Below are 26,592 nucleotides of genomic sequence, written 5' to 3'. Positions count from 1 at the left end.
AGATTATCATGACACAATATCAGCTACTTGAATTCATCATCTAACCATTTAGAAACGTCCTGTTGCATTCTACATGTGTTCACTCCTCCTTGAGTCTCTCCATCATTGTCCGTCTCCGGTTTGAACATAAAAAGGCTGAACAGTTTCTGACATTTTAAGTGAGTCTGCATGAGGTAATCGGTGCTGCTAAGCTAACATGAGCACTTGAAACTCCGCCCTCTTCTTGAGAGCAGCAGCTCATTTGCATTTAAAGGGACACACACACAAATGGAGCGTTTTTGCTCACTCTCAAATATTGACAAATTTAAAGGTGCCCTAGATTCAAAATTTGAATTTACCTTGGCATAGCTGAATAACAAGAGTTCAATACATGGAAAAGACATACATTGAGTTTCAAACTCCATTGCTTTCTCTTTCTTATGAAAATCTTATTTGTTTAAAAGACTTCCGGAAAACATGCGGATCTCAACATAACACCGACTGTTACGTAACAGTCGGGGTGTACGCCCCAATATTTGCATATGCCAGCCCATGTTCCCAACATTATGAAAGGCATTAGACAAGGGCAGCCAGTAACGTCTGGATCTGCACAGGTGAATCAACAGACTAGGTAAGCAAGAACAACAGCAAAAATGGCAGATGGAGCAATAATAACTGACATGATCCATGATAGCATGATATTTTTAGTGATATTTGTAAATTGTCTTTCTAAATGTTTCGTTAGCATGTTGCTAATGTACTGTTAAATGAGGTTAAAGTTACCATCGTTTCTTACTGAATTTACGGAGACAAGAGCCGTCGCTATTTTCATTTTTAAACACTTGCAGTCTGTGTAATGCATAAACACAACTTCATTCTTTATAAATCTCTCCAACAGTGTAGCATTAGCCGTTAGCCGCGGAGCACAGCCTCAAACTCATAGAGAATCAAATATAAACATCAAAATAAATACTTTACTCACATAATTCGAAGCATGCATACAGCATGCACGACGAACATCTTGTAAAGATCCATTTGAGGGTTATATTAGCTGTGTGAACTTTGTAAATGTGCTGTAATATAATCGAGAGCTCGTGTGGCAGGGAGCACGCGAATTAAAGGGGCGGCGCGCTGAAAAAATCGGTGCATAGTTAATGATGACCCAAAATAGGCAGTTAAAAAAATTTATTTAAAAAAATCTATGGGGTATTTTGAGCTGAAACTTCACAGACACATTCAGGGAACACCTTAGACTTATATTACATCTTGTGAAAAAGCATTCTTTGGCACCTTTAACATGCTATAAAAAATTATCTGTGGGTTATTTTGAGCTAAAACTTCACATACACACTCTGGGGACATAAAAGTGGCATTACATAACCCCTATTAATGATTAACCTTATAAAACCTACTCTGCCATATTTCATACATAGACCTCTAAATTATCAAAATGATAAACGCATATTTCCAATTTAGTCCTCGAAATAAAAGTTTTTTTTTTTCCATTCCTCATTCTCACTATATCATGATATATTGGCCAGAAAAACCTGATGTATAAAATGATACAAAACGTAAAACGTAAATGTTCTGCAAAATCTATTTTCTTTAGCACTATTGAAATGAACAATTGATATTTACTACAATAGATTTTGCACAGTATGCAATGCTCTAACTGACACATTAAATTTCAGCCATAATTTCATAACCACATCAATTGAACATTCCAACCCATTTCTTGGACCAATAAATACAAACGAAAATGGCAACTTTATATTGATAATTTGTTTCCCTTTCGGTCACACTTTAGTTTAAGGTCCATTTCTCACTATTAACAAACTATTAACTACAACTGCTTCAATAAACTCCAAATTACTGCTTATTAATAGTTAGTAAGGTAGTTAACTTTAGGTATTGGATAGGATTAAGGAATGTAGAAAATGTTCATGCAGAATAAGGCATTAAGATGTGCTTTATAAGTACTAATAAACAGAAAAATATCCTAGTAATATGCATTCTAATAAGCATCTAGTTAATAGTGAGAGTTGGATCCTAAACTAAAGTGTTACCCCCATGACACATCTGGAGACAAGAATATCATATCGATATCATATCTATATATAAGTAACCACCTAGCAACATGCTAAAAACCTTGTAAACCTGTTTTTTAGGGTGTTCCATTTGCAGAGGGCAATGGGATGAGCAGTCTTTATAAGCTTCAGGTAAAACTTACACCTGATACTAAAACACAATCACGGTATTTTACTATGTAATTTTATTTGTCATATTGTTCATTTTGATAAACTGTCATTGTTGTTATTATTATTTTCTTTTTTGCAGAATGGAGCGGCTAATACAGGCCAACCCGGACCACCCGGGCCTCCGGTATGTTTTTATTTATTTATTTTTTTTTTTTTTTAAATGATGTCCCACATAAAACAAAAATCTGTTTTGAAGTTAACTTACCGCAGGGAATCAGTTGTTGCACTTTTAATAAAGTTTAAATGTCAGTACACAAAGAAGCTACATTGATTTGGGAATCTGTATTCGGTTTAGCTGCTGTCTGCCCCCGTTTTCAAGAGTTTTGCACAGCATGATTTGAAGGACGGATCATGGCCACACAGACACAAATCGGAAACTCAGACAATGACATTAGCCCAAAGGGAGAAGGGCAAAACAAACCCGTCACACATAGTCAACAATGTAGCTGCTTGTAAAGAAGGGATAATTGAAATGCAGTGCTTTAACAGGGGAAAAAAAAAATATATATAACAGAGCTTTTCTGCCCTAGCGGAATCATCCGATTAGCTTATCAACACAGCGACACGCACACTTATCTACTCTGTATGTAATATGTCCTTCCTTTCCATGAAGAACAAGAGTGTATTCCCTCCTGGGCCATCTTTTGCAGACCGCCCAGAACTCTGAAAAATGCTAAACCCTTATCAGCAGGTCTGAAAGAGGACACTCTCCAATCTCCCTCCTCACTGTGATAGACACAAGGAGCTGCTTACAAGTCCCCCAGGGTGCTTTGTTTCGGGTTTATCCTCAGCTGAACCTGTTTTAAGTGGGACGTGGCTCCTCCTGTTGATGTGCCGCAGCAAGGGAATGCACTCAGACAAAGCTCACTTAAACTTCATTTGAACTTCATTTGAACAATCAAGAGGCTTGTGGATGGGAGAAAGAATGATGTGACGGGGTTATGTCAGCATGCAGAGTCCTGATATATTAGCTCACTGGTGTGCTAAAGGGTAAAATTGGCTTTCGAATGTAATATTCAGTCATGTTTTATGGGGGAAATAAGGTAAATTGGAGCCACTCTTGGCTGTCATCTCAAAAACTGTCTCGATGTATTTCATGTGTAATGCAGCTCTGTGTAGGCTCTGTTCCACAACCTAGCAAGCCTTTTCGGCTACTACTGTCTACATACTGTAGGCAGATCCCTTCTAAGGCAGCATCCTAAGCATCATGGAACCTCATAAGTGAATGATTTGAAACACTCATAAACAGTCACCCATGCATATCACACAACTAGTGTTCTTATAATGCCTTGAATTTCTAGATACTGAATTCAATTAGCCTGTACCCCACTTTTCAACAAAAATCCAAGAATATTACATACCCGCCAAAATGGATATATGTCATGAAGACCATAACTTTGCTACCTGCAGTTATGGTCTCATTTGAAAGAAGATACTTGGCAGTGGAATTAAAAAATGAATCACTCTATCTATCGTTCTATCATTTTATCTGTTGTTTTTTCTATCTCTCCTTCTTATCATCCATCCATCTATCCATCCATCCATCCATCGTTATATCTATCATTCTATCTCTGTCGTTCTTTCTATCTATCGTTCTACCATCCATCCATCGTTATATCTTTCATTCTGTCTGTCGTTCTTTCTATCTATGGTTCTTTCCATCCATCCATCCATCGTTCTTTTTATCTATCTATCTATCTATCTATCTATCTATCTATCTATCTATCTATCTATCTATCTATCTATCTATCTGTCTATCTGTCTATCTATCTGTCTGTCTGTCTGTCTATTATTGTCATTCTGTCATTCTATCATCCAATCTCTGTCATTCTTTCTATCTTTCTTTCCATCCATCCCTTCTTTGTTCTATCGCTCTGTTGTTCTTTCCATCCATCCATCCATCCATCTATTGTATTGTTCTTTCTATCTATTGTTCTATCTATCTATCTATCTATTAGTATTTATCTCTGTCGTTATTTCTATCTATGGTTCTTTCCATCCATCCATCCATCCATCATTCTATCTATCTATCTATCTATCTATCTATCTATCTATCTATCTGTCTGTCTGTCTGTCTGTCTGTCTATCATTCTGTCGTTCTATCGTCCAATCTGTCGTTCTTTCTATCTTTCTTTCCATCCATCCATCCATCCATTGTTCTATCGCTCTGTCGTTCTTTCCATCCATCCATCCATCCATCCATCCATCCATCCATCCATCCATTGTTCTTTCTGTCTATCTATTGTTCTATCTATCTTTTAGTCTTTATCTCTGTTGTTATTTCTATCTATGGTTCTTTCCATCCATCCATCCATCCATCCATCATTCTATCTATCTATTTATCTATCTATCTGTCTATCTGTCTGTCTGTCTGTCTGTCTGTCTATCATTCTGTCATTCTATCATCCAATCTCTGTCGTTATTTCTATCTATGGTTCTTTCCATCCATCCATCCATCATTCATTCTATCTATCTATCTATCTATCTATCTATCTATCTATCTATCTATCTGTCTGTCTGTCTGTCTGTCTGTCTGTCTGTCTGTCTGTCTGTCTGTCTGTCTGTCTGTCTGTCATTCTGTCATTCTATCATCCAATCTCTGTCGTTCTTTCTATCTATCTTTCTTTCCATCCATCCATTGTTCTATCACTCTCTGACGTTTTTTCCATCCATCCATCCATCCATCCATCCATCCATCCATCTATTGTTCTTTCTATCCATCTATTGTTCTTTCTATCTATCTATTGTTCTTTCTATCTATCTATTAGTCTTTATCTCTGTCGTTCTTTGTCTATCTTTCATTCTATCTCTGTCGTTCCATCCATCCATCCATTTTATTAAATTTACTTTACAAAATGTAATTTTACAAACTGTCGTAAAAGAACACTTCCCATAGTGTTTCCCAGAATGCCTTAACATCATTATATAATCAATATATTTAAAACATGTCAAATATTTATAATGTTGCAGTGGACATTTTGTGGTGCAGTGCCAATTTTGGCCGTTTAACTTGTATGTCTAGTCTTATGAGTAAAAATGTATTCTACATATAAATGGTCATATTTAGTAAAAGATAATATAGAATTATTTTCATCACAAACTTCCTTTCTTGTGTGACTATTTCTTTAAATTACAACCCACTAAATTCTACTTCCTGTCATGCCAGTGAAACATCCAGTGATACGTTGCCAGTTCAGTTCAAGTTCACACTCATAAAAAAGCTGCAAAAGCTTCTTAGCTTCTTAAATTCATAAACATGCTCAACCTTGTTAGATGGGCTGCTCACTAGGTTTTGGAACAGAGTTCTGTCAACATAATTCCCTTGTGGGTCTTTTGTTTGACAGTGACTTGATTGTGTTAATATATGACAGCAAATCTAAGTAGATGTCATCCAGCTAATTACACAGATTGGATTAATTGATAGCACACATAGAAATAAGGTCAGTTTAATGGGTTATTCTGTTCTTTTCTTTTCCAGGGGCCCAAAGGAGATGAAGGAAGGATGGTGAGTGTTGCTTCACTGTGATTTGTATTAAATGATCCCCTTCCTTTCTGTGCCTGTGGATTGAGAGAAACAGGTCTGGCCAGCACTCGCTTTCTGGCTAGTGTCCATTAATCACAGCTCCTGGCTCAGAAGTAGCCCGAGAGCAGTCGAGCACAACAGTTTAGTCACACAGCATTCTCAACAACAATAGGAGTGATCAGGAATGCTGCCTAAATCAAATTGTCGCCGAATATTCCTCTGCCTGTGGGAGATGTTGTGAACGCAGTACATGCACACCCCCCCAACAAAAGCACATGCACGTCAGCGACGGACCCCTACAATAGCAACAATTCAGCTCCGGCAACCAAAAAGCTGGCACTTCCTGTTCTCACGGGTGCAATTTTGAATTTTTTGTTTCTTTTTTTGCAAAACGATTTTTCAGCGCCATGCTAATTTGACATTTGAATAAATGGTCCCAGCAGTCTCCGGCACTGTGCTAGAATTGCACCCATCTGTCTCCAGTCGATCCTCTTTCTGGTCCCATGTAGGTCTGCGCTCTGCTGTACATGGCAATCTACACGTGCGACAATTACTGCCGCAATCCGTCTCGGTGGCGAGGCCGTTAACACGGCGCCCGCTGCTCTTCGTCAATAGCGACTGAGGCATGAGACGAACATAATATACGACACTAGAGCGCAGATTCTTCAGCGCTCCGTGGAAGGGTTCTGTGTGGGGTAGCAGCCAATCACTTGGGGTGAATTACGAGCTGCTCTGTTTGCGCCGAAGTACGTGTGATTTATTAACATGGCAGGCTAAATGAAAATGGAAGGGGGAAAGTAAATGATTTGTCAGGATGGTAATGCGACAGAATTAGAGTTAACGCAACGCACTTGCCAGGATGAAGATAAATCTGTGGTTTTTAATTGAAATAATCAGTGACATGCTGGATAAATGGTGTTTGGTGTTTGTTTGGTCGCACATGTCCCCCAACTATTTGGTAGCTGCACCGTTGTGATCCGTTCCATCAGTCGTTGTAACCTAGAAATACATTTTGAGTTTCATGCACTGAAGGAAACGGGAAAGTCACAGCTTTCTAAAGACATTTTTTCTACTCAAAATCGTTGCTGTGATAGTCATTTAATGGTATTTCTTCAACTTCAGGCACTTGTATGTCCCAGGGGTTGATTTTTATTATATACAGTGGGTACGGAGAGTATTCAAACCTCCTTAAATTTTTCACTCTTTGTTATATTGCAGCTATTTACTAAAATCATTTGTTCATTTTTTTTCCTCATTAATGTACACACAGCACCCCATGTTGACAGAAAAACACAGAATTGTCGAGATTTTTGCAAATTTATTAAAAAAAGAAAAACTGAAATATCACATGGTCCTAAGTATTCAGACCCTTTGCTCAGTATTTAGTAGGGGTGTAACGATACGCTCAGGTCACGATACGATACGTATCTCGATACGGAGTTCACGATACGATACGTATCACGATATTTTGAACAAAATGAAACTGAAATTCAAACAAGATTTATTAAAAAAACATGAACAAATTTCAATAATTTTCCTTGTTGTACATACAAGATCACATTTCAATAAAATAAATAAATATAAAATTTTAATAAAAACCTTCTGTATTCAAATTAACAGCTGAATAGGGCTGTCTGTCACTGAAAAAAAATGTTAAATTTAACATGAACTTAGAATTATGAATAGGGGCCGTTCACATATCGCGTCTAAAAACGCGTGGAAGGCGCGGCCGCACCGCTTCTCCTTCTTTCCAAAGCGCTTGCGCTCCCGTGGCGTCGGTCGTTGCTATGCAACCATGAACTGAGCTCTCCAAGAGGATCAGGATGTTTCTGCAAAGGATAAATGATTTCTAGCCCTTGCATTAGTTTTACTACGAGATATATTGATGGAGATAAGATATAAAAACCACCATGTACAGCTATGATCAGCTGTTCGGCTGAGCTTTTGATGTTTTGTTACGGAAAGGCCATAGCTGATCGGTTGATTCTTGTCACACGACCTGCGGTGCGCTTGCGGCATTCTGAGAAGTTGAGAATTGCATGCGCGTCGCGACCGCGTTGATCCCATTATGAGCGCGCTTGCCGCGCGGCTACATTTGAAAATAATAACTGACTTGCACGCGGAAAAGACGCAATATGTGAACGGCCCCACAGAACTTCTTAAAGCAAAGCATCGCAAGCGTCTTTTGCTTTTCTGTGAGCACAGCTGTTCCTGTGCACTGCGGTGAAAGAAAGCCACGACTTTTCTCACGCGACCATGCAAGAGACTGACATGAGAAACGTTTAAACCTGCTTGCAAGATTCAATGTGTGCCCGAAACACTTACTGAACTAGAGAGCTGATTGAGACACACCATCTACGATAAATCGTTACACCCCTAATACTTATAGTAATTTAAAAATGTGGTAGCATTGGATCTGGACAGGAAGGATAACTCTGGGAGTTGGAAGGGGTGTGTCGCGATTCTGCCTTCTCACATCGCGATACAGGTTCGTGGACCTGCGTATCGTGATTTCGGTTTCATATCGCATATCGTTACAGCCCTAGTATTTAGTAGAAGCACCCTTTTGATCTAATACAGCCATGAGTCTTTTTGGTAAGGATGCAAGTTTTTCACACCTGGATTTGGGGATCCTCTGCCATTCCTCCTTGCAGATCCTCTCCAGTTCTGTCAGGTTGGATGGTAAACGTTGGTGGACAGCCATTTTTAGGTCTCTCCAGAGATGCTCAATTGGGTTTAAGTCAGGGCTCTGGCTGGGCCATTCAAGAACAGTCACGGAGTTGTTGTGAAGCCACTCCTTCGTTATTTTAGCTGTGTGCTTAGGGTCATTGTCTTGTTGGAAGGTAAACCTTCGGCCCAGTCTGAGGTCCTGAGCACTCTGGAGAAGGTTTTCGTCCAGCTGAAAAACACCCCCACAGCATGATGCTGCCACCACCACGCTTCACTGTTGGGACTGTATTGGACAGGGGATGAGCAGTGCCTGGTTTTCTCCACACATACCGCTTAGAATTAAGGCCAAAAAGTTTTATCTTGGTCTCATCAGACCAGAGAATCTTATTTCTCACCATCTTGGCAAACTCCATGCGGGCTTTCATGTGTCTTGCACTGAGGAGAGGCTTCCGTCGGGCCACTCTGCCATAAAGCCCCGACTGGTGGAGGGCTGCAGTGATGGTTGACTTTCTACAACTTTCTCCCATCTCCCGACTGCATCTCTGGAGCTCAGCCACAGTGATCTTTGGGTTCTTCTTTACCTCTCTCACCAAGGCTCTTCTCCCCCGATAGCTCAGTTTGGCCGGACGGCCAGCTCTAGGAAGGGTTCTGGTCATCCCAAACGTCTTCCATTTAAGGATTATGGAGGCCACTGTGCTCTTAGGAACCTTAAGTGCAGCAGAAATTTTTTTGTAACCTTGGCCAGATCTGTGCCTTGCCACAATTCTGTCTCTGAGCTCTTCAGGCAGTTCCTTTGACCTCATGATTCTCATTTGCTCTGACATGCACTGTGAGCTGTAAGGTCTTATATAGACAGGTGTGTGGCTTTCCTAATCAAGTCCAATCAGTATAATCAAACACAGCTGGACTCAAATGAAGGTGTAGAACCATCTCAAGGATGATCAGAAGAAATGGACAGCACCTGAGTTAAATATATGAGTGTCACAGCAAAGAGTATGAATACTTAGGACCATGTGATATTTCAGTTTTTATTTTTTAATAAATCTGCAAAAATGTCAACGGCAGGGCCGTAACCACCGTAAACATTGAGGGGGACAAGTCCCCCCCAATAATTAAAAATGTATTATTTTTTAAAATTTTTTCATTGTATTAGCAACAATTTCCTTCACTGTTTTGTTTCTTTATGCTTTATTTAAAAAAAAAAAAAAAAAAAAAAAAGTCCCCCCAATGTTCAAGACATGGTTACGGCCTTGAAGTGAGGATAGCAAAATAAAGTAAACTGTGACATATTATACCCAAAAGTTCTTCATACAGTGGACTACCAGTAAAATTTGGAACCAAAAATTATTCAGACACTTTGACCTGACCATGTTTTGCTTAAGTGTAATCTGACATAATTAAGATGATTTTTTTCTGACACCGTTTAACTCTAAGATCTTGTCATATTTTATTGCCTTTTTTTTTTTTTTTGCCAGGGTGTCTGAATAAATTTTGGTTTGACTGTAATACATAAGACTCCCAAAATTTTTACCCCAATCCAGCTGTAATGTAGTCAAATTATCCAAAAAAATGTTATTTAATGTTGTGTAGGTAGAACACACAAAATACTAGCTTTTAAATTAGCTTTAGTAAAACAAACGAATCTGCCATTTTATTCCAAAATATAATGCTATTAAACGCATTACAGAAAATGAGAAGTGCCGTGGTGGTGAACATTTTCATTACTTTATTAAAAGTACATAGGGCCAAAAGTAGTGCAGTAAAACTTTTTTGAAATTGTGACAAAACTACCATAATTCGAAACTAACTCAAAATCACCATTTATGCATTTATTTGCAAACAACTCATTGCGACAAACCCAAAACGATGGCATTCCTTACTGCTACTCATTAAAAACTAGCTTGTTAGTTTTCCTAAAAATTGTACTGGAGTTAGTTGCATTGCCACTTTTACTTAGTCACTCCCCAACTCTGACACAGACAGACTTTCACGCATGAAGGTGTCTGTGCTGAGCTGGAATGTGTTTCTTTTATTCCAGGGTGAGCCGGGACTGATGGGATTACCAGGACTAGAGGGGCTGCCAGGTGCTAAGGTAAGCGCATTTGAATGAATCGTGTCAGTGGACACTCTCACACTGAGTGTCCCAGATTACACACAGCTTTCAACAGCTCAACCAGACGCTCCACTCTGTACCTTCACCATTTGACATGACATTGCAGTTTCGGTGTGTATGTGTGTGTGTTTGACTGACAGAGAGATGGAGAATGGCGAGTAGACATTCATAATTGATTCAAGCATTGTTAGTATTCTAATTTCACTGCAGTGCTTAGTCAAAGCACTCGAGAATTCGACAGAAAGACCATGAATACGAGAATACTAGAGAGGCTAGAAATAATAGGCTTCATTAAATCGAGCCCACAGAACCGTCCAGACCCCCCCATTCCCCACCACAGAATGTTTCCTCCTGCACGTATCAGAGCGCTGGTGCATGGAGACTCTCTTTCGTCTGTCTGCCAGAGCAGCTTCCTCCTTTGAGCAGCATCAAACTCGCCCACTCTTCCCAGAAAGGACTTGTCAAGATGTAGTCGCAGCATTTTGCGCGCTCGCCGACTCCACAACAGCCACGAGGCTGCCTGATCTCAAGCTGTTTATTTGCATGCTTTGCCCCAAAACTTAAAAGCAGCTCATTAATTCCTAAAGTCAGCAGAGCGCATATGGAGGAAAGAGAGCAGCTCACACACACTCTCACACACACAGATACTCAGAGAATGATTTTGGAGTTGGACTTGTCAAGCACAGTTGGTATTGAGAACAGAAAGAAAAGCAATCATTGTGTTTTGTGACATGTTCTCGGGCATTTTTGCATTGAAGATTAATCTTATACGAGTATGTTTGTGTGTTGTAAGGGCGACCCTGGCCTTCCTGGTCCTCCTGGTGTTTCTGGTCCTGCTGTAAGTTATTCATTATGTCATGTTTCTGCTTTCACGAACACTAATGACACTAAAACACATAAAACTGTATATTTAGGCAATAAGCTACAAGCAATAAAGGTAGTAAATAAATAAAGCCTTCAGCCTTCTCTATAGTCACAATTCTCGAAATATTAAATGGATAGTTCATCCAAAAATGAAAATTATCCCATAATTTACTCACCCTCAAGCCATCCTATAGGTGTATATGACTATCTTCTTTTAGACGAACACAATCGGAGATATATTTAAAAATATCCTTAGTCCTCCAAGGTTTATAATGTTTGTGAATGCCATGTTTTGAAGCCAAAAATAATGCATCCATCCATAAAAAAAATTATAATAATCCATACGACTCCAGGGGGTTAATAAAGATCTTCTAAAGTGAAGTAATGCGTTTTGTAAGAAAAATATCCATATTTAAAACTTTATAAATTCAAATAGCTAGCTTCCGATGGACAACCGTACGCAGAAAGCTCAAATTGGGCTGTGCAACAAATTTAAGCCCCTTTTCTCTTTTATCAATATCCTCCGACATTTCTCTTTAAAGGTGCCGTAGAAAGTCTTTTTAAAAGATGTAATATATGTCTAAGGTGTCCCCTGAATGTGTCTGTGAAGTTTCAGCTCAAAATACCCCATTGATTTTATTTATTTATTTATTTATTTTTTTATTCATTTTTTTAACTGCTTATTTTGAGCCATAATTATATATGCGCCGATTCAGGCTGCGGCCCCTTTAAATCTCGTGCTCCCCTCCCCCGGAGCTCGCACTTGCCTTAACCAGCATAAACAAAGTTCACACAGCTAATATTACCCTCAAAATGGATCTTTACAAAGTGTTCGTCATGCAGCATGTATAATTGCGTAAGTATGGTATTTATTTGGATGTTTACATTTGATTCTGAATAAGTTTGAGGCTGTGCTCCGTGGCTAAAGCTAACATTACACACTGTTGGAGAGATTTATAAAGAATGAAGTTGTGTTCATGAATTATACAGACTGCAAGTGTTTAAAAATGAAAATGGCGACGGCTCTTGTCTCCGTGAATACAGTAATAAACGATGGTAACTTTAACCACATTTAACAGTACATCAGCAACATGCTAACGAAACATTTAGAAAGATAATTTACAAATATCACTAAAAATATCATGTTATCATGGATCATGTCAGTTATTATTGCTCCATCTGCCATTTTTCGCTATTGTTCTTGCTTGCTTACCTAGTCTGATGATTCAGCTGTGCACAGATCCAGACTTTAATACTGGCTGCCCTTGTCTAATGCCTTGAACATGAGCTGGCATATGCAAATATTGGGGTCATACATATTAATGATCCCGACTGTTACGTAACAGTCGGTGTTATGTTGAGATTCGCCTGTTCTTCGGAGGTCTTTTAAACAAATGAGATTTAGACAAGAAGGAGGAAACAATGGTGTTTGAGACTCACTGTATGTCATTTCCATGTACTGAACTCTTGTTATTCAACTATGCCAAGATAAATTCAATTTTTAATTCTAGGGCATTAATTCTTTAAAAATTATCATTTTAGACTTATAATCCATGACCGGTGATTTGTTTTGCTCTATCCTCTGCGCCTCCACGTTCATCATTGCGTTGTGCGTCTGGTCAAATGATACTCTTCTGCCGCAAATTGACGTGCGCATTCTGTGTACGGTTGTCCACTGGAATGTAATTATTTGAATTTATAAAGTTTTAAATATGGATTTTTTTCTTAGAAAAAAATACATCGCTTCGCTTCAGAAGACATTTATTAACCCCCTGGAGTCATATGGATTACTTTTTTTTTTTTTTTTTTTTTTTTTTTTTTTTTTATGGACGGATGCATTATTTTTGGCTTCAAAACATGGCCCCCCATTCACAACCATTATAAACCTTGGGGGACTAAGGATATTTTTAAATATATCTCAGATTGTGTTCGTCTAAAAGAAAATAGACATATACACCTAGGATGGCTTGAGGGTGAGTAAATCATGGGATAATTTTAATAATTTGGGCGGACAATCTGTTTAATAGCACAAATTTTCATAAAAACACTATTTAGCAGATTTATTAAGTGCCGTCCTTCTGCTTGAATAAGGATCTTTCGTTCATCTTCGAAACACAAATGAAGATATTTGTAATGAAATCTGAGAGATTTCTGTCCCCCCATTGACAGTCTGCGCAACTACCACTTTGACGCTTCAAAAAGTTCATAAAGAGATCAAAAAATTAACATAATAATCAACATGAGAATGAACCTCATTGGTTCGTGCAAGTCAAGCAGCCATGCTTGAGCTTTCTTTTATCATAACTGATGTGTGCATTGATCAATGTTTATATGTGATTAAAATATTAAATAAAATTTGTTCATTATATAAAGTGATTAAGTCTCTTCAGAAAATTTGGATTAAACCGTTCAATTCATATGGAATAGTTTTATGATCTCTTTATGAACTTTTTGAAGTGTCAAAATTTCAATTACTCAGCTGTCAATGGAGGGACAGAAAGCTCTCGGTTTTCATCAAAAATATCTTAATTTGTGTTCTGAAGATGAACGAAAGTCTTACAGGTTTGTAATGACATGAGGATGAGAAATTAATTACTGACAGAATTTTCATTTTTGGGTGATCTAACCCTTTAAATCAAATACATAATATATTTTGTTTAATGCATATTCTAATTTATTCACAAAAACTTGTTTGAGATCAAAATACATTAATAAAGTATCTTTAATCAAAGCTAAATAAAGTAAATATTTTATTAAAATGCATTAGTTACAGTATAATTAAAATATAACACATTGGCCAATGATGAATATTGTGCATACTTGCTTTCCATATTTTTGCATTTAGATAACCTTTTCATTACTTTTACCTTCGTTTGATTCTTAAAGTGATCCATCACAAGATATAGGTTTTATATATCGAGCATGATTTTTTTAATAAAATTAGTGCGTGTTGTAGCTGTGTCCCCAGCCTACAGGTGGTTTAGATGGACACCAGGTTTGCGGTCTAACTCTTTCTGTCCTTCTCATTCCTATGAAGGGAAAGCCTGGTCCGCGTGGTGAGACAGGGATCCCTGGAGAGCCGGTGAGATTTTCTTTGTTGCTTGTTAGCTGCTGTCAATCATACAGCAGGTTTTGCCAACAGGATGATGCGAGACTGATGATGTCCCATTTTCCCTCTTTATCTTTCCACACAGGGAGAACGAGGGCCTCTGGGAGAGACTGGCTTCCCTGGACCCGAAGGGCCCCCTGGAGCCCCTGTAATCAATCTTAACATTCACTACACATGTAATCTGTAATATACACTAATGTCTGTAATCTACAGCAAGGGTTTTCAGACTTCTTTATGATAGGACTCAAAAATATCATAATCTACTCATAAGGGATCAGTATCCTAAAATATAAAGGTATCTGTATGTGAGGAAAAATGATAAAAAATTTTTTTTTTTTTTTTTTTAACGGTGCCCTAGAACTTTTTTTAAAAAGATGTAATATAAGTCTAAGGTGTCCCCTGAATGTGTCTGTGAAGTTTCAGCTCAAAATACCCCATAGATTTTTTTAACTGCCTATTTTGGGGCATCATTAAATATGAGCCGATTTAGGCTGCGTGGCCCCTTTAAATGCTCACGCTCCCCGCCCACAGAGCTCGCGCTTGCCTTAAACAGCATAAACAAAGTTCACACAGCTAATATAACCCTCAAAAAGGGATCTTTACAAAGTGTTCATCATGCCTAATCGCGTAAGTACAGTGTTTATTTTGATGTTTACATTGATTCTGAATGAGTTTGAGGCTATGCTCCGTGGCTAACGGCTAATGCTACACTGTTGGAGAGATTTATAAAGAATGAAGTTGTGTTTATGCATTATACAGACTGCAAGTGTTTAAAAATGAAAATAGCGACGGCTCTTGTCTCCGTGAATACAGTAAGAAACGATGGTAACTTTAACCACATTTAACAGTACATTAGCAACATGCTAACGAAACATTTAGAAAGACAATTTACAAATATCACTAAAAATATCATGTTATCATGAATCATGTCAGTTATTATTGCTCCATCTGCCATTTTTTGCTATTGTCCTTGCTTGCTTACCTAGTCTGATGATTCAGCTCTGCACATCCAGACATTACTGGCTGCCCTTGTCTAATGCCTTTCACATGGGAACATGGGCTGGCATATGCAAATATTGGGGGCGTACACCCCGACTGTTACGTAACAGTCGGTGTTATGTTGAGATTCGCCTGTTCTTCGGAGGTCTTTTAAACAAATGAGATTTATATAAGAAGGAGGAAACAATGGAGTTTGAGACTCACTGTATGTCATTTCCATGTACTGAACTCTTGTTATTTAACTATGCCGAGGTAAATTCAATTTTTGAATCTAGGGCACCTTTAATGCAATTTTATAATATATATTTATTTGTAAGCACACTGTGTCTGAAGGCACCAACACCAACAAAAGAACCTATAGAAGGACAAGACCTGACAAAACAACATGGGAAACATAAGGGCTAAATATACAGACAAGCTAACAAGATAAGGTAAAAAGACACAACCGTGGATACAATCAAGGGGAACCAATGAAAAAAAAAGGACTACAAAGGGACTACAAAACTAGACAGGAAATTCTCTTCTGTTCTTTTAGCAGTTTCACGTAAATTAATATGGAAGCCAGATTTCACCTCAGAGTAAAAAATTAAAAGGTGCTATGTACCTTGTACTATGTAATGATATAAAGATGCAATTTTAAAGAGGTGATTATGATTTCACTTTTTTAACTTTAGTTAGTGTGTAATGTTGCTGTTTGAGCATAAACAACAACTGCAAAGTTACAACCGTCAAAGTTTAATGCAAAGGGAGATATTTTCTTTTGAAGAATTCTCTGTTTAAGGACTACAACCAACGGCTAGTAGGGACTACAACGAGCTTCTTCCTGGGTTAGTGACATCTTTAACCCTAAAATTTACATAAACCCCGCCCCCGAGAACATGCAATAAAGGGGGTGACGCCATGTTGGGCTGCTTTAGAGAAGAGGAAGAGTTGCTGTAGTAGAGTGTTTTAACCATGCAGTCATTTTACGTCAAACTGCTTCACAAACGAGGCTCAATTCAACGCTGGATTTGCACAAAAGATTAACATGATGGCACATGCTATTCGATGAGTTGAATCAACTCCACAGCAAATACATAAATTTATCCTCTAATCATTCAGAATGTCCAGTTGCATTCAAAAAGTTGTAACTTCTTGAAGTCTCGCCATCAGTGTCCAACTCCGGTTTGAACAATGTAAGGCTGAACACTGTTACTGACAATCGTCATTTTGGCTGCGTGAGATTCTCCAGCTTTGTTGTTGTTGAGCAACCGAAGAGCAAGCTGTTAAAGCTCCACCCTCCTCTGGAAAGGGGGCTGGGAGCAGCAGCTCATTTGCATTTAAAGGGACACATTAAAAAAAGTATGTTTTTGCTCACACCCAAATAGGGGAAAATTTGACAAGTTAAATGATCCGGGGGTATTTTGAGCTGAAACATGACAGACACAGTCTGGGGACACCAGAGACTTATATTACATCTTGTAAAAGAGGCATTATAGGTCCCCTTTAAAAGTGGTTGCAGTTCTGAAAAATAAAGTTGCAATTGTGAGATATAAAGTTTTAAAAATATGAATGATTGAGAAATAAAGTTGCAATTGTGAGAAAGTCACACATAACTATTTAAATAACCTGAAGAGAAATGAATAGAATAAAACTATATGCAATGTTTTATCAAACACTATTGATGTTTTTTTTTTTTTTTTACAATTGCTCAGATTTTCCTTTTGTGGCCCCCGGGGTCCCTGGATCTACCTGTAATATACAATTTATGCTGAACCTGGCTGTGATCTACACTGCCTATAATAACATTTAGTTCTCATTAGTTTCTGTCCTCTGTTCTCAGCTCTGTGATCTTATAACAGATTGATCCATCATTTGATCCAGCCTTGAATTGCAGACCAGATTTAATTAACTGATTAGTGTGCTGATTGATTCACAGTTTGACTCGCTGTGGATTCAGAGTTCTGACTAAACCATTCTTTTGGGGTTTATTTTTCCTCGATTCTTGATTTCTGCTCACTGGCCTGTAGTTTAATTCAGAGTCTGGGCTGTTTTTAATTAGATATCCCAAAATGCCGAGACAAAATACTGTAAACAAGCATCAGAGATATCACTACACAACTGGATATATACAGTTTTTGATCGACTGAATTACTACGATTTGTAATATAGTGTGATATAGCAGAATACACCAGAGCTCTGTGTTAGATTATTCTCTATAAACTACAGCAACTATTTTCAGCTGTAATATCTCACTTCATAGCACAGAGTAATCTCTTCATATACTTGTACTGTGGTGTTAAACCCGGCTGATTTGTGCTGTGGTAATGAGTGCAGTCACTGGGGTAAACGTTTGATTGGCTGTCTCGGTGAAGGAGTACAGTGGCTGAATGGGTCTCATAATTGCTTCGTTATTCGCACAGCCATAATGCCTTCAGCACCTCCGCTGAATACACAGAATTCCCCAGAGGAATTCCTGTTTCTTCCAGGTGATGTTTCACAACTTATTTCTAGTTTATCTAGCTCAATTCCTAATTGTTCACACTTAACCTTAGTGGAACAGTGTGCGCTAAGCTAACTAAAGATACAAACTAGACTACATCAAAGTTGACATGGTGTTTGCGACATAATATGACATACAGTGGCTCCAAGAAGTATTTGGACACTTTAGATGCTTAAAAATGCATGAATGCCATTGCATCAGATGATTCAAAATATCAAAGCAAGTGGCATTTTTTTTTTTTCTAAATGAAACAGGACATTTAACAAAGAAAAAACACTTTTTCCCCCCTTTGCAACCACCTGCACTGGCCAATCACTACATGACCAGGAGCTTATATTAAGAAAGAAAATAGGGCCAAATTTGATTTCATATTGACTTCTGATTTCTATGGAATTAGTTTTCCTTAATATATTTCAACTATTAATGTATTTATCGCCACATAGTATAAATAAGTAAAATTAATTAAAAATTTATCACAATTGCAGCTTAATTTGTCATAATTGTCTATTTTTCAACCTTCAAAATAGATTTTCTATTCAAATTCTCATTTGCAACTTTTCTTTTAGAATTTCAACTTTTTCAGAATTGCAATTTTTCTGTCAGCTATGAAAGCTTGTTTCTGCCGCTAAATAAACAAATTAACATGGTAATTGCGACTTTTTATCTCACAATTCTGACTTTTTTTCTTGCAATTACGATTTTATAAAGTCAGAATTGAGATATAAACTTGTAATTCGGAGAAAAAAGGTCAGTCTTTTTTCCCTCGTAATTGGACATTAAAACACGTAATTGCGAGTTTATATCTCACAATTCTGACTTTATATCACGCAATTCTGACTTTATATCATGCAATTCTGACTTTATATCATGCAATTCTGACTTTATATCACGCAATTCTGACTTTATATCATGCAATTCTGACTTTATCACACAATTCTGACTTTATATCTCACAATTCTGACTTTATATCTCACAATTCTGACTTTATATCACACAATTCTGACTTTATATCATGCAATTCTGACTTTATCACACAATTCTGACTTTATATCTCACAATTCTGACTTTATATCTCACAATTCTGACTTTATATCTCACAATTCTGACTTTATATCACGCAATTCTGACTTTATATCACGCAATTCTGACTTTATATCATGCAATTCTGACTTTATATCACACAATTCTGACTTTATATCTCACAATTCTGACTTTATATCACACAATTCTGACTTTATATCATGCAATTCTGACTTTATATCATGCAATTCTGACTTTATATCACGCAATTCTGACTTTATATCATGCAATTCTGACTTTATATCATGCAATTCTGACTTTATATCACACAATTCTGACTTTATATCTCACAATTCTGACTTTATCACACAATTCTGACTTTATCACACAATTCTGACTTTGACTTGCAATTCTGACTTTATATCATGCAATTCTGACTTTGACTCGCTATTCTGACTTTATCACGCAATTCTGACTATATCACACAATTCTGATTTTATATCACAATATTTGACTTTATAACACAATTCTGATTTTATATCACGCAATTCTGACTTTATAAATCGCAATTCTGACTTTATATCACGCAATTCTGACTTTATATCACGCAATTCTGACTTTATATCACAATATTTGACTTTATAACACAATTCTGATTTTATATCACGCAATTCTGACTTTATAAATCGCAATTCTGACTTTATATCATGCAATTCTGACTTTATATCATACAATTCTGACTTTATAACTTGCAATTCTGATTTTGACTTGCAATTCTGACTTTATATCATGCAATTCTGACTTTATAACTTGCAATTCTGACTTTGACTTGCAATTCTGACTTTATATCATGCAATTCTGACTTTGACTCGCTATTCTGACTTTATCACGCAATTCTGACTATATCACGCAATTCTGATTTTATATCACACAATTCTGACTTTATATCACAATATTTGACTTTATAACAATTCTGATTTTATATCACGCAATTCTGACTTTATAAATCGCAATTCTGACTTTATATCTCACAATTCTGACTTTATATCATACAATTCTGATTTTATAACTTGCAATTCTGACTTTGACTTGCAATTCTGACTTTATATCATGCAATTCTGACTTTGACTCGCTATTCTGACTTTATCACGCAATTCTGACTATATCACACAATTCTGATTTTATATCACAATATTTGACTTTATAACACAATTCTGATTTTATATCACGCAATTCTGACTTTATAAATCGCAATTCTGACTTTATATCACGCAATTCTGACTTTTTATAAATTGCAATTCTGACTTCATATCTCACAATTCTGACTTTATATCATGCAATTGTAAGTTTGTCTCACAATTCTGACTATATCTCACAATTCTGACTTTATATCATACAATTCTGACTTTATAACTTGCAATTCTGACTTTGACTCGCTATTCTGACTTTATCACGCAATTCTGACTATATCACACAATTCTGATTTTATATCACAATATTTGACTTTATAACAATTCTGATTTTATATCACGCAATTCTGACTTTATAAATCGCAATTCTGACTTTATATCACGCAATTCTGACTTTATAAATCGCAATTCTGACTTTTTATAAATTGCAATTCTGACTTTATATCTCACAATTCTGACTTTATATCATGCAATTGTAAGTTTGTCTCACAATTCTGACTATATCTCACAATTCTGACTTTATATCATACAATTCTGACTTTATAACTTGCAATTCTGACTTTGACTCGCTATTCTGACTTTATCACGCAATTCTGACTTTATATCACAATTCTGATTTTATATCACGCAATTCTGACTTTTTATAAATTGCAATTCTGACTTTATATCACACAATTCTGACTTTATATCATGCAATTGTAAGTTTATATAAAATATAAACTCGCAATTGCAAATAAAAATGTCAGAATCATGAGTCGGAATTACCTTTTTTATTTTTTATTTCATGGTGGAAACAAGCTTCCATAGTCAGCTTCTATGTGACTATATTTATTTTAAAATCTAACAGTTAAAGTAACTTTTAATTTTTTTTTGAGGTGAAAACTGGTTTCCATTTTGTGGTTTTCTAATAGCATCTTAAAACATTTGTGCCCATTGTAACATCTAATTACCTATGGAAATGATAAACAGTGCAAAGTTGCTTTTATTGCAACAGTGTTATTTTAGTATAATTGAGATACTATTATAGTTTTTATTAATATTCTAAGTGGGTTTTTATTTTTATTTTTTATTTTCTAAGTTTTAGAAATTTTGTTTTTGTCAAGTTTTTTTTTAAAATATGCCTATAATGATGTTGTTGTTGTTGTTTTCAGTTATAGTTTTTTTTAGTATCAAGTTTCAGTTAACATTTATTTTATTTTATTTTTTAATTATTTTTATTTTAGTTTCAGTTAAGTACAATAACCTTGGATTGCAAAAATCGATGGGAATGTTCTGTCTCCTCCACAGGGAAGGCCGGGGAAAGATGGAATTCCAGGCTATGAGGTATGTGAGTGTACAGTAAATGCTTTTGAGAGGGCTTTGGCTTCAGCTGTATAATATTAGCAGAAAATTAATGTTTTTACTTTAATACATGCAGCATCTAATAACTTGTGCCTTAATATTTTGCCAGCGAGTTAGAATAGTGGATGACAAGGGCTCGAATCTGTGCTGGTCTACATTTATCTCTGTCTCACTAGATTTCTTTCTTTCCCAAGCAAATAAAAGCCCAACACTAGTCATTAGTCTTGTAAAGTTTTCAATAATAAGACCGCTTACTCACGGCTAATGCTCTCCAGTGTGGATAAAATCCTGCCCATGAGCCATTAAATCATGAATAATGCATGCGATCACTAATTAAATGTCCCCTACAAACAGGGTTTGTAGTTTCGAAAGCCTTGTCACGTCAAAAATAAAAAAAGTTCTGTTTTCCGATGCCTTGTCACAACAGAACGCATATCTACGGCAGAACTGTGTGACAAATCGCACTTCTGCACATTAAGGCAGCAAACAGACACATCAGAGAGCCGCCAACACATGAACGCACATATATAGACGCCTCCGTCACAGACAGACGAATGCGGCAAATACAGCATACATCTGCAGATCTTAATGAGGTGAGCGAGAAAGAGCAGAGGATGAGTCAGAAGTCAGTTTGCTCAGCGGCCATCTTGCTAACATTCATGGGCAGCTATTTTCTATAGAGTGCAACAGTGCCCACTGCCCACCCACTTTTTTAGCAGTGCTTGTTCTGGAAGTATTTTTTTAAGAAGTCTTCTTTAATGCATAAGCCATAAACCAGCTACAAGGTGATTCATAACAGTACAAACTTTCATTTGAAGTAAAAAAGTATTTGAAAATCTGACAAAAATACGTGTGTACTTAACGCCTTTAGTGGGGGAAAGAACTACAATCCCATGAAGCATTGCAAACAGCATAATCAAATTAAAAATGACGGAGAAATATAAATCTGCTCATTTATAAATGTTGTTTATATATACAAACAATATATTTTAAGTTTATTGCAAAATATGCTTAACTATTGAAATATTGAAATATTTTGAGAGTGTAGGGAGACTGACTCGATTACGCAGTGCTTCATGGGAGTGGGCGGGTCTAAAGAGATCTTTTGGCGCATTTTGCTTGTTTCGACTCTCTGATTGGTGGAATTTTCTGTACAGCATCATCCGTAATATAGATTTTCACTATGAATTCCACTGGTAAAAAAAGTATTTTAAAATTAATTTCTAAGAAATAATGTGGGCTGACGGCTTAGACAGAAGCAAATACTATCAATTAACAACCTCATAGCTCACAGTAAGGCTGTCTTTAAAGGTTTATTAGTTGTTAAAAATCAATTTCCCTATGGAGAAAATGAGTTTTCACTTCTGGAACCCGTCTGTAGGCTGTAAGGGTCTAGGTTTAGCTGGTTAGCATGGTCAAGTTTGCCCTAGTCTCACGTAGCCAGACCTTCAGACTGACGGCAGAAGGTCTGGACTCTATCGCAGCTTTCAATGGCTAAGGACCGCCCAAGAGGACGTTTGACTGACGTGTAAAGCAACCAATCAGAGTTCGTTTTGTTCCACGTCATGTTTAGGGATGTGAAAATGAAAGTCGATGTCCCTACAATAACAGACCGGCGTGCATCTATAAATTATTAATTGTTTTCAAGCGGACCATTAAAGAACGCAACACACACGTCTCCCGGACATCCTGTAGAATTCAACCAACCAGATGACGACTTTGATACTGCTGAAGTGTACCATATGCATCAGACATTCAGCCAACGGTCTATGGGCGTGATATCTGAGGCTGAGACTAAGTTTGCCCTTGCTGGTTGATTCTATAACTATAACATCTTGCATTATTTTGTACTATTGTAGTATTTATTAATATTTTTATATTTTCATTAAAACATTTTTTTTGCTTTTTATATTTCTATTTAACTTTATTTTTCAGTTTTAGTAATTTTAGCACTGTTTCAGTTAGTTGCCAAAGCAACATTTCTAATTTTCATTTAAGTTTAAGTCATTTTTTTTTCTTTTTTTTTTTTTCTTTTTTTTCCCAGTTAACCAAAATTATTTTAATAATTTTAGTTAAAGGGCTCCTTTTATGCTTTTTTACATTTTCAACTTTCTTTATTGTATAATGTTGCTGTCTGAGCATGAAAAAGGTCTGCAAACCCGAATAAGTTGGCAAAACTTAAATTTTTTTTAAATAAATAAGGCAGTCGGTTGCCTCAAATTTTTTAAGTTGAGAAATTCAATGTTTAAGTAAGCAGAACTGGCAGATTTTATTTTGTACTCATACATATAACATTTAATTTTAGCATTTACTCTCCCTTTCGAGTGCCGTAAAAGCATGCTGGGAAATAGAAATCCCAGTTTCAGTTAAACTTAAGTTTGTCTAAATTAAAAGAAATAAGTTCATAAAACTTAAAACAATGAAACAGTCCAGTTTACTTAAAATATATCAGTTCTGTGAACTTGAAAGAAAAAGAAAGTGCTAAATACTCATAAAAGTTCATGTGACTGAACTAATTTGTTTAATTTAAGTTTGTCCTACTCAAACCAATTAATTATTTTGAGCATTAGGGTTTACAGTGAGCAATGTTTCTGAAATCCCTGAAACGCCTTGATTATAGTCTCGAGTTTTCTTCCGGGAACAAACACGTCACAATATCCCTCATTTAAGTAATTCCCACCCAAGGCATACAAAAAAAAATGGCGAGGCCTGGTTGAGTTGGTTTGTCACGGTTAGGGTAAGGGGCGTGATTTTTCCAAAACACGCTTAAAGCTGTTGACCAATCACAACACACCGGTCCTGCCGACCAATCAGTGCACATTGAGCTTTTCGAAAGGAGGTGCTTCACAGAGACCGAAACTGAACAGAGCTTTACTGACAGACTGGGAAGAGATGTGCTGCAACAATGTAAAATATGTGGAAAATAATGTGTGTTTTGAACATTCAAGCTTGAAAACCTATTCTAGTAGATCCCAAACACAAAATCAAGACTTTAAAAAAGGGCATGATAGTTCCCCTTTAACATTAACAACACTGGTTGTCATTCGTGACATCATTTCCTGCATTTCACATGGGTTTTGTGGCTAACTTGAACTGACTCAAAACTGAGCAGAACTGAGCACCCATGAGCAAAGATGGTAGATTTTATACCGAGATTTTCGACGAGCAGCCCACCTTTCAACCCTTTATGCTGTCTCTGGATGAGTCAAGGTTCAAATGGGTGCAGATCATCTGGAGGAAGTTCACTGGCCTTATTTTCGCTTTCATTCACGTCACTGTCTTCTCAAATGGCACGACTGCGTGTTTGCAGGGTGTTGGACCACTCATTGAGAATTTTCTCTATTTTCTTTTCCCCCTCCCTGCTTTGTTCGTGGATGGCTGTCTGACTCTTTCGGTGGTGCAACAGTGCCATCTAGCAGGAAGGAAGTTTCTCGGTCCTCTCCGTTTCATACCTTTCCATCTCTTTTATGGCAGGGGCTGAGGGAAACACATTTCAGTGGGCACGGTGATGGCTTTAAGCTCTCCTCATCAGGAGCCTGGGAATAGAGAGGAGGAGAGAGAGTGTTAGACATTGATGGGGGTGTGGATGAAAGCAGATGGTTGAGGATGCTTTCACAAAGTGCTGCCCGCTTTAGAAACGCAGGCTAAATTGCATTTCTTTTTTGCTCGGCTGCTGTAATCCAGCAGGAGAATTTGATACAGAGATGTTCCCCGAGGAGCTAGTGGGAGCCGTGATGCGAGAGAGGAGCAGAGATAGATGGGAAAGCGAGGGGAGGGAGAAATGCAAGAGTGGTTTTGGAGTACAATGAGAGGTGTTTCTCTACAGAGCACTCTCAGAGAGAGAGAGAGAGAGGAATAAGAGAATGAGAGATCCAGAGGTTCACAGCTTTCATGAGTTCGGAGAGAAAATGGTCATTTGTAAATCCACCGAGCACTTTCGCTCTGCTCTCAACTGAATTGCTAGAAAAGTTGGGCCATTAAAGCAGCCAAATAATTTCATTCCTCTAATGCAGTTTGGGAGCAGTCTATGAAAAATAGAACGGTTTAGCTGTCTATATGTATGAGGGTTTACTTTGGGGACCAAAAAACAAAAAAAAAACATGACTATACGTTTGCTAAATCTGACAGAACCACCTTTGGAGACCTTCTCAGTTTGAAAAGAAAATTGAGAAGCTAATTTTGTGTTTTGTAGGTATGTGTATATATATGCAAAATTAACCATCAAATTATTTTTGTCTTTATGTTTTCTCTGTTTGTATTTTTACAGGGAGCCACAGGCAGACCTGGAGACAGAGGCACTAAAGGAGAACGGGTAAAATTTTCATATTTTGTTTTGATGGATTACATAAAATATAAAGGTTTGACAGTGTGACAATCATTTGTGTGTCAGAATCAATTTTTATCTCAGAATACACCAGTTTAATGCTGAACATGTTTTCAATTTCTGAATATATATTATTGATGTTTTTTTAAAAAAAAAATTGTTTACCAAGTCAAAATCACTGTAGCATAATTAGGAATCGGAAAGACATTTTGTTGTCGTGACAAGAAAACCATAAAAAAGAAAGTATTTAGAATGTATATCTATATTATTGACTAATATCTCTAAGCCACATGTAGTAGTTTCTATTATTTTATCATGCATTGAATGTAATCCAGCCAGTCTATTGTCAGTTAATCTTAAGGCAGCTCCCAATAGCCAGCATGTGTTCTTTGTGTTTTGATGTTATTTATATTCTGGCTTTGCCTTTGCAGGGAGATCCGGGGATTCCAGGAGAGAGAGGAGTCCAGGGAGAAAGAGGGAAAGCTGGAGACATAGGGCCCATTGGTCCTAAGGGGCCGCCTGGACAGAAAGGAGAACCAGGCTCACCTGGATCTTCAACAACACCGGGGACCGTCAATCTGTTGGTATGCACAAAATCCTACTGTTATAAGCCATAGAGACAGAATGTAGTATTTATTAAATCAAAATTGTAAAACACTTTCCATTTTGAAAGACTTCATTACACTTGTGGAAAGATTCGAGGTTGGGTTGGCTTTCTTT

At 37.1% G+C, this 26,592-nt stretch overlaps 1 protein-coding gene across 4 annotated transcripts in view; it reads left to right on the top strand.

Moving 5' to 3' along the window:
- The window catches only part of LOC125277342 (collagen alpha-1(XIX) chain), a 230,833-nt gene that overhangs the window by 181,287 nt on the left and 22,954 nt on the right, over positions 1 to 26,592 (top strand). For all 4 annotated transcript variants that reach the window (XM_048205749.1, XM_048205748.1, XM_048205746.1 and 1 more), the window contains 10 exons: positions 2,148 to 2,198; positions 2,317 to 2,361; positions 5,716 to 5,742; positions 10,469 to 10,522; positions 11,337 to 11,381; positions 14,445 to 14,489; positions 14,602 to 14,664; positions 21,495 to 21,530; positions 25,816 to 25,860; positions 26,304 to 26,456. In XM_048205749.1, coding sequence (XP_048061706.1) covers positions 2,148 to 2,198; positions 2,317 to 2,361; positions 5,716 to 5,742; positions 10,469 to 10,522; positions 11,337 to 11,381; positions 14,445 to 14,489; positions 14,602 to 14,664; positions 21,495 to 21,530; positions 25,816 to 25,860; positions 26,304 to 26,456 — 564 coding nt within the window. The remainder of the gene's footprint in view (positions 1 to 2,147; positions 2,199 to 2,316; positions 2,362 to 5,715; positions 5,743 to 10,468; positions 10,523 to 11,336; positions 11,382 to 14,444; positions 14,490 to 14,601; positions 14,665 to 21,494; positions 21,531 to 25,815; positions 25,861 to 26,303; positions 26,457 to 26,592) is intronic.

The sequence above is a fragment of the Megalobrama amblycephala genome, linkage group LG10 (genome assembly GCF_018812025.1).
Source record: "Megalobrama amblycephala isolate DHTTF-2021 linkage group LG10, ASM1881202v1, whole genome shotgun sequence".
Taxonomy (NCBI): Eukaryota; Metazoa; Chordata; class Actinopteri; order Cypriniformes; family Xenocyprididae; genus Megalobrama; species Megalobrama amblycephala.
Note: the sequence above shows the minus strand (reverse complement) of the source record. Positions and strands in the feature narration are given on the sequence as shown.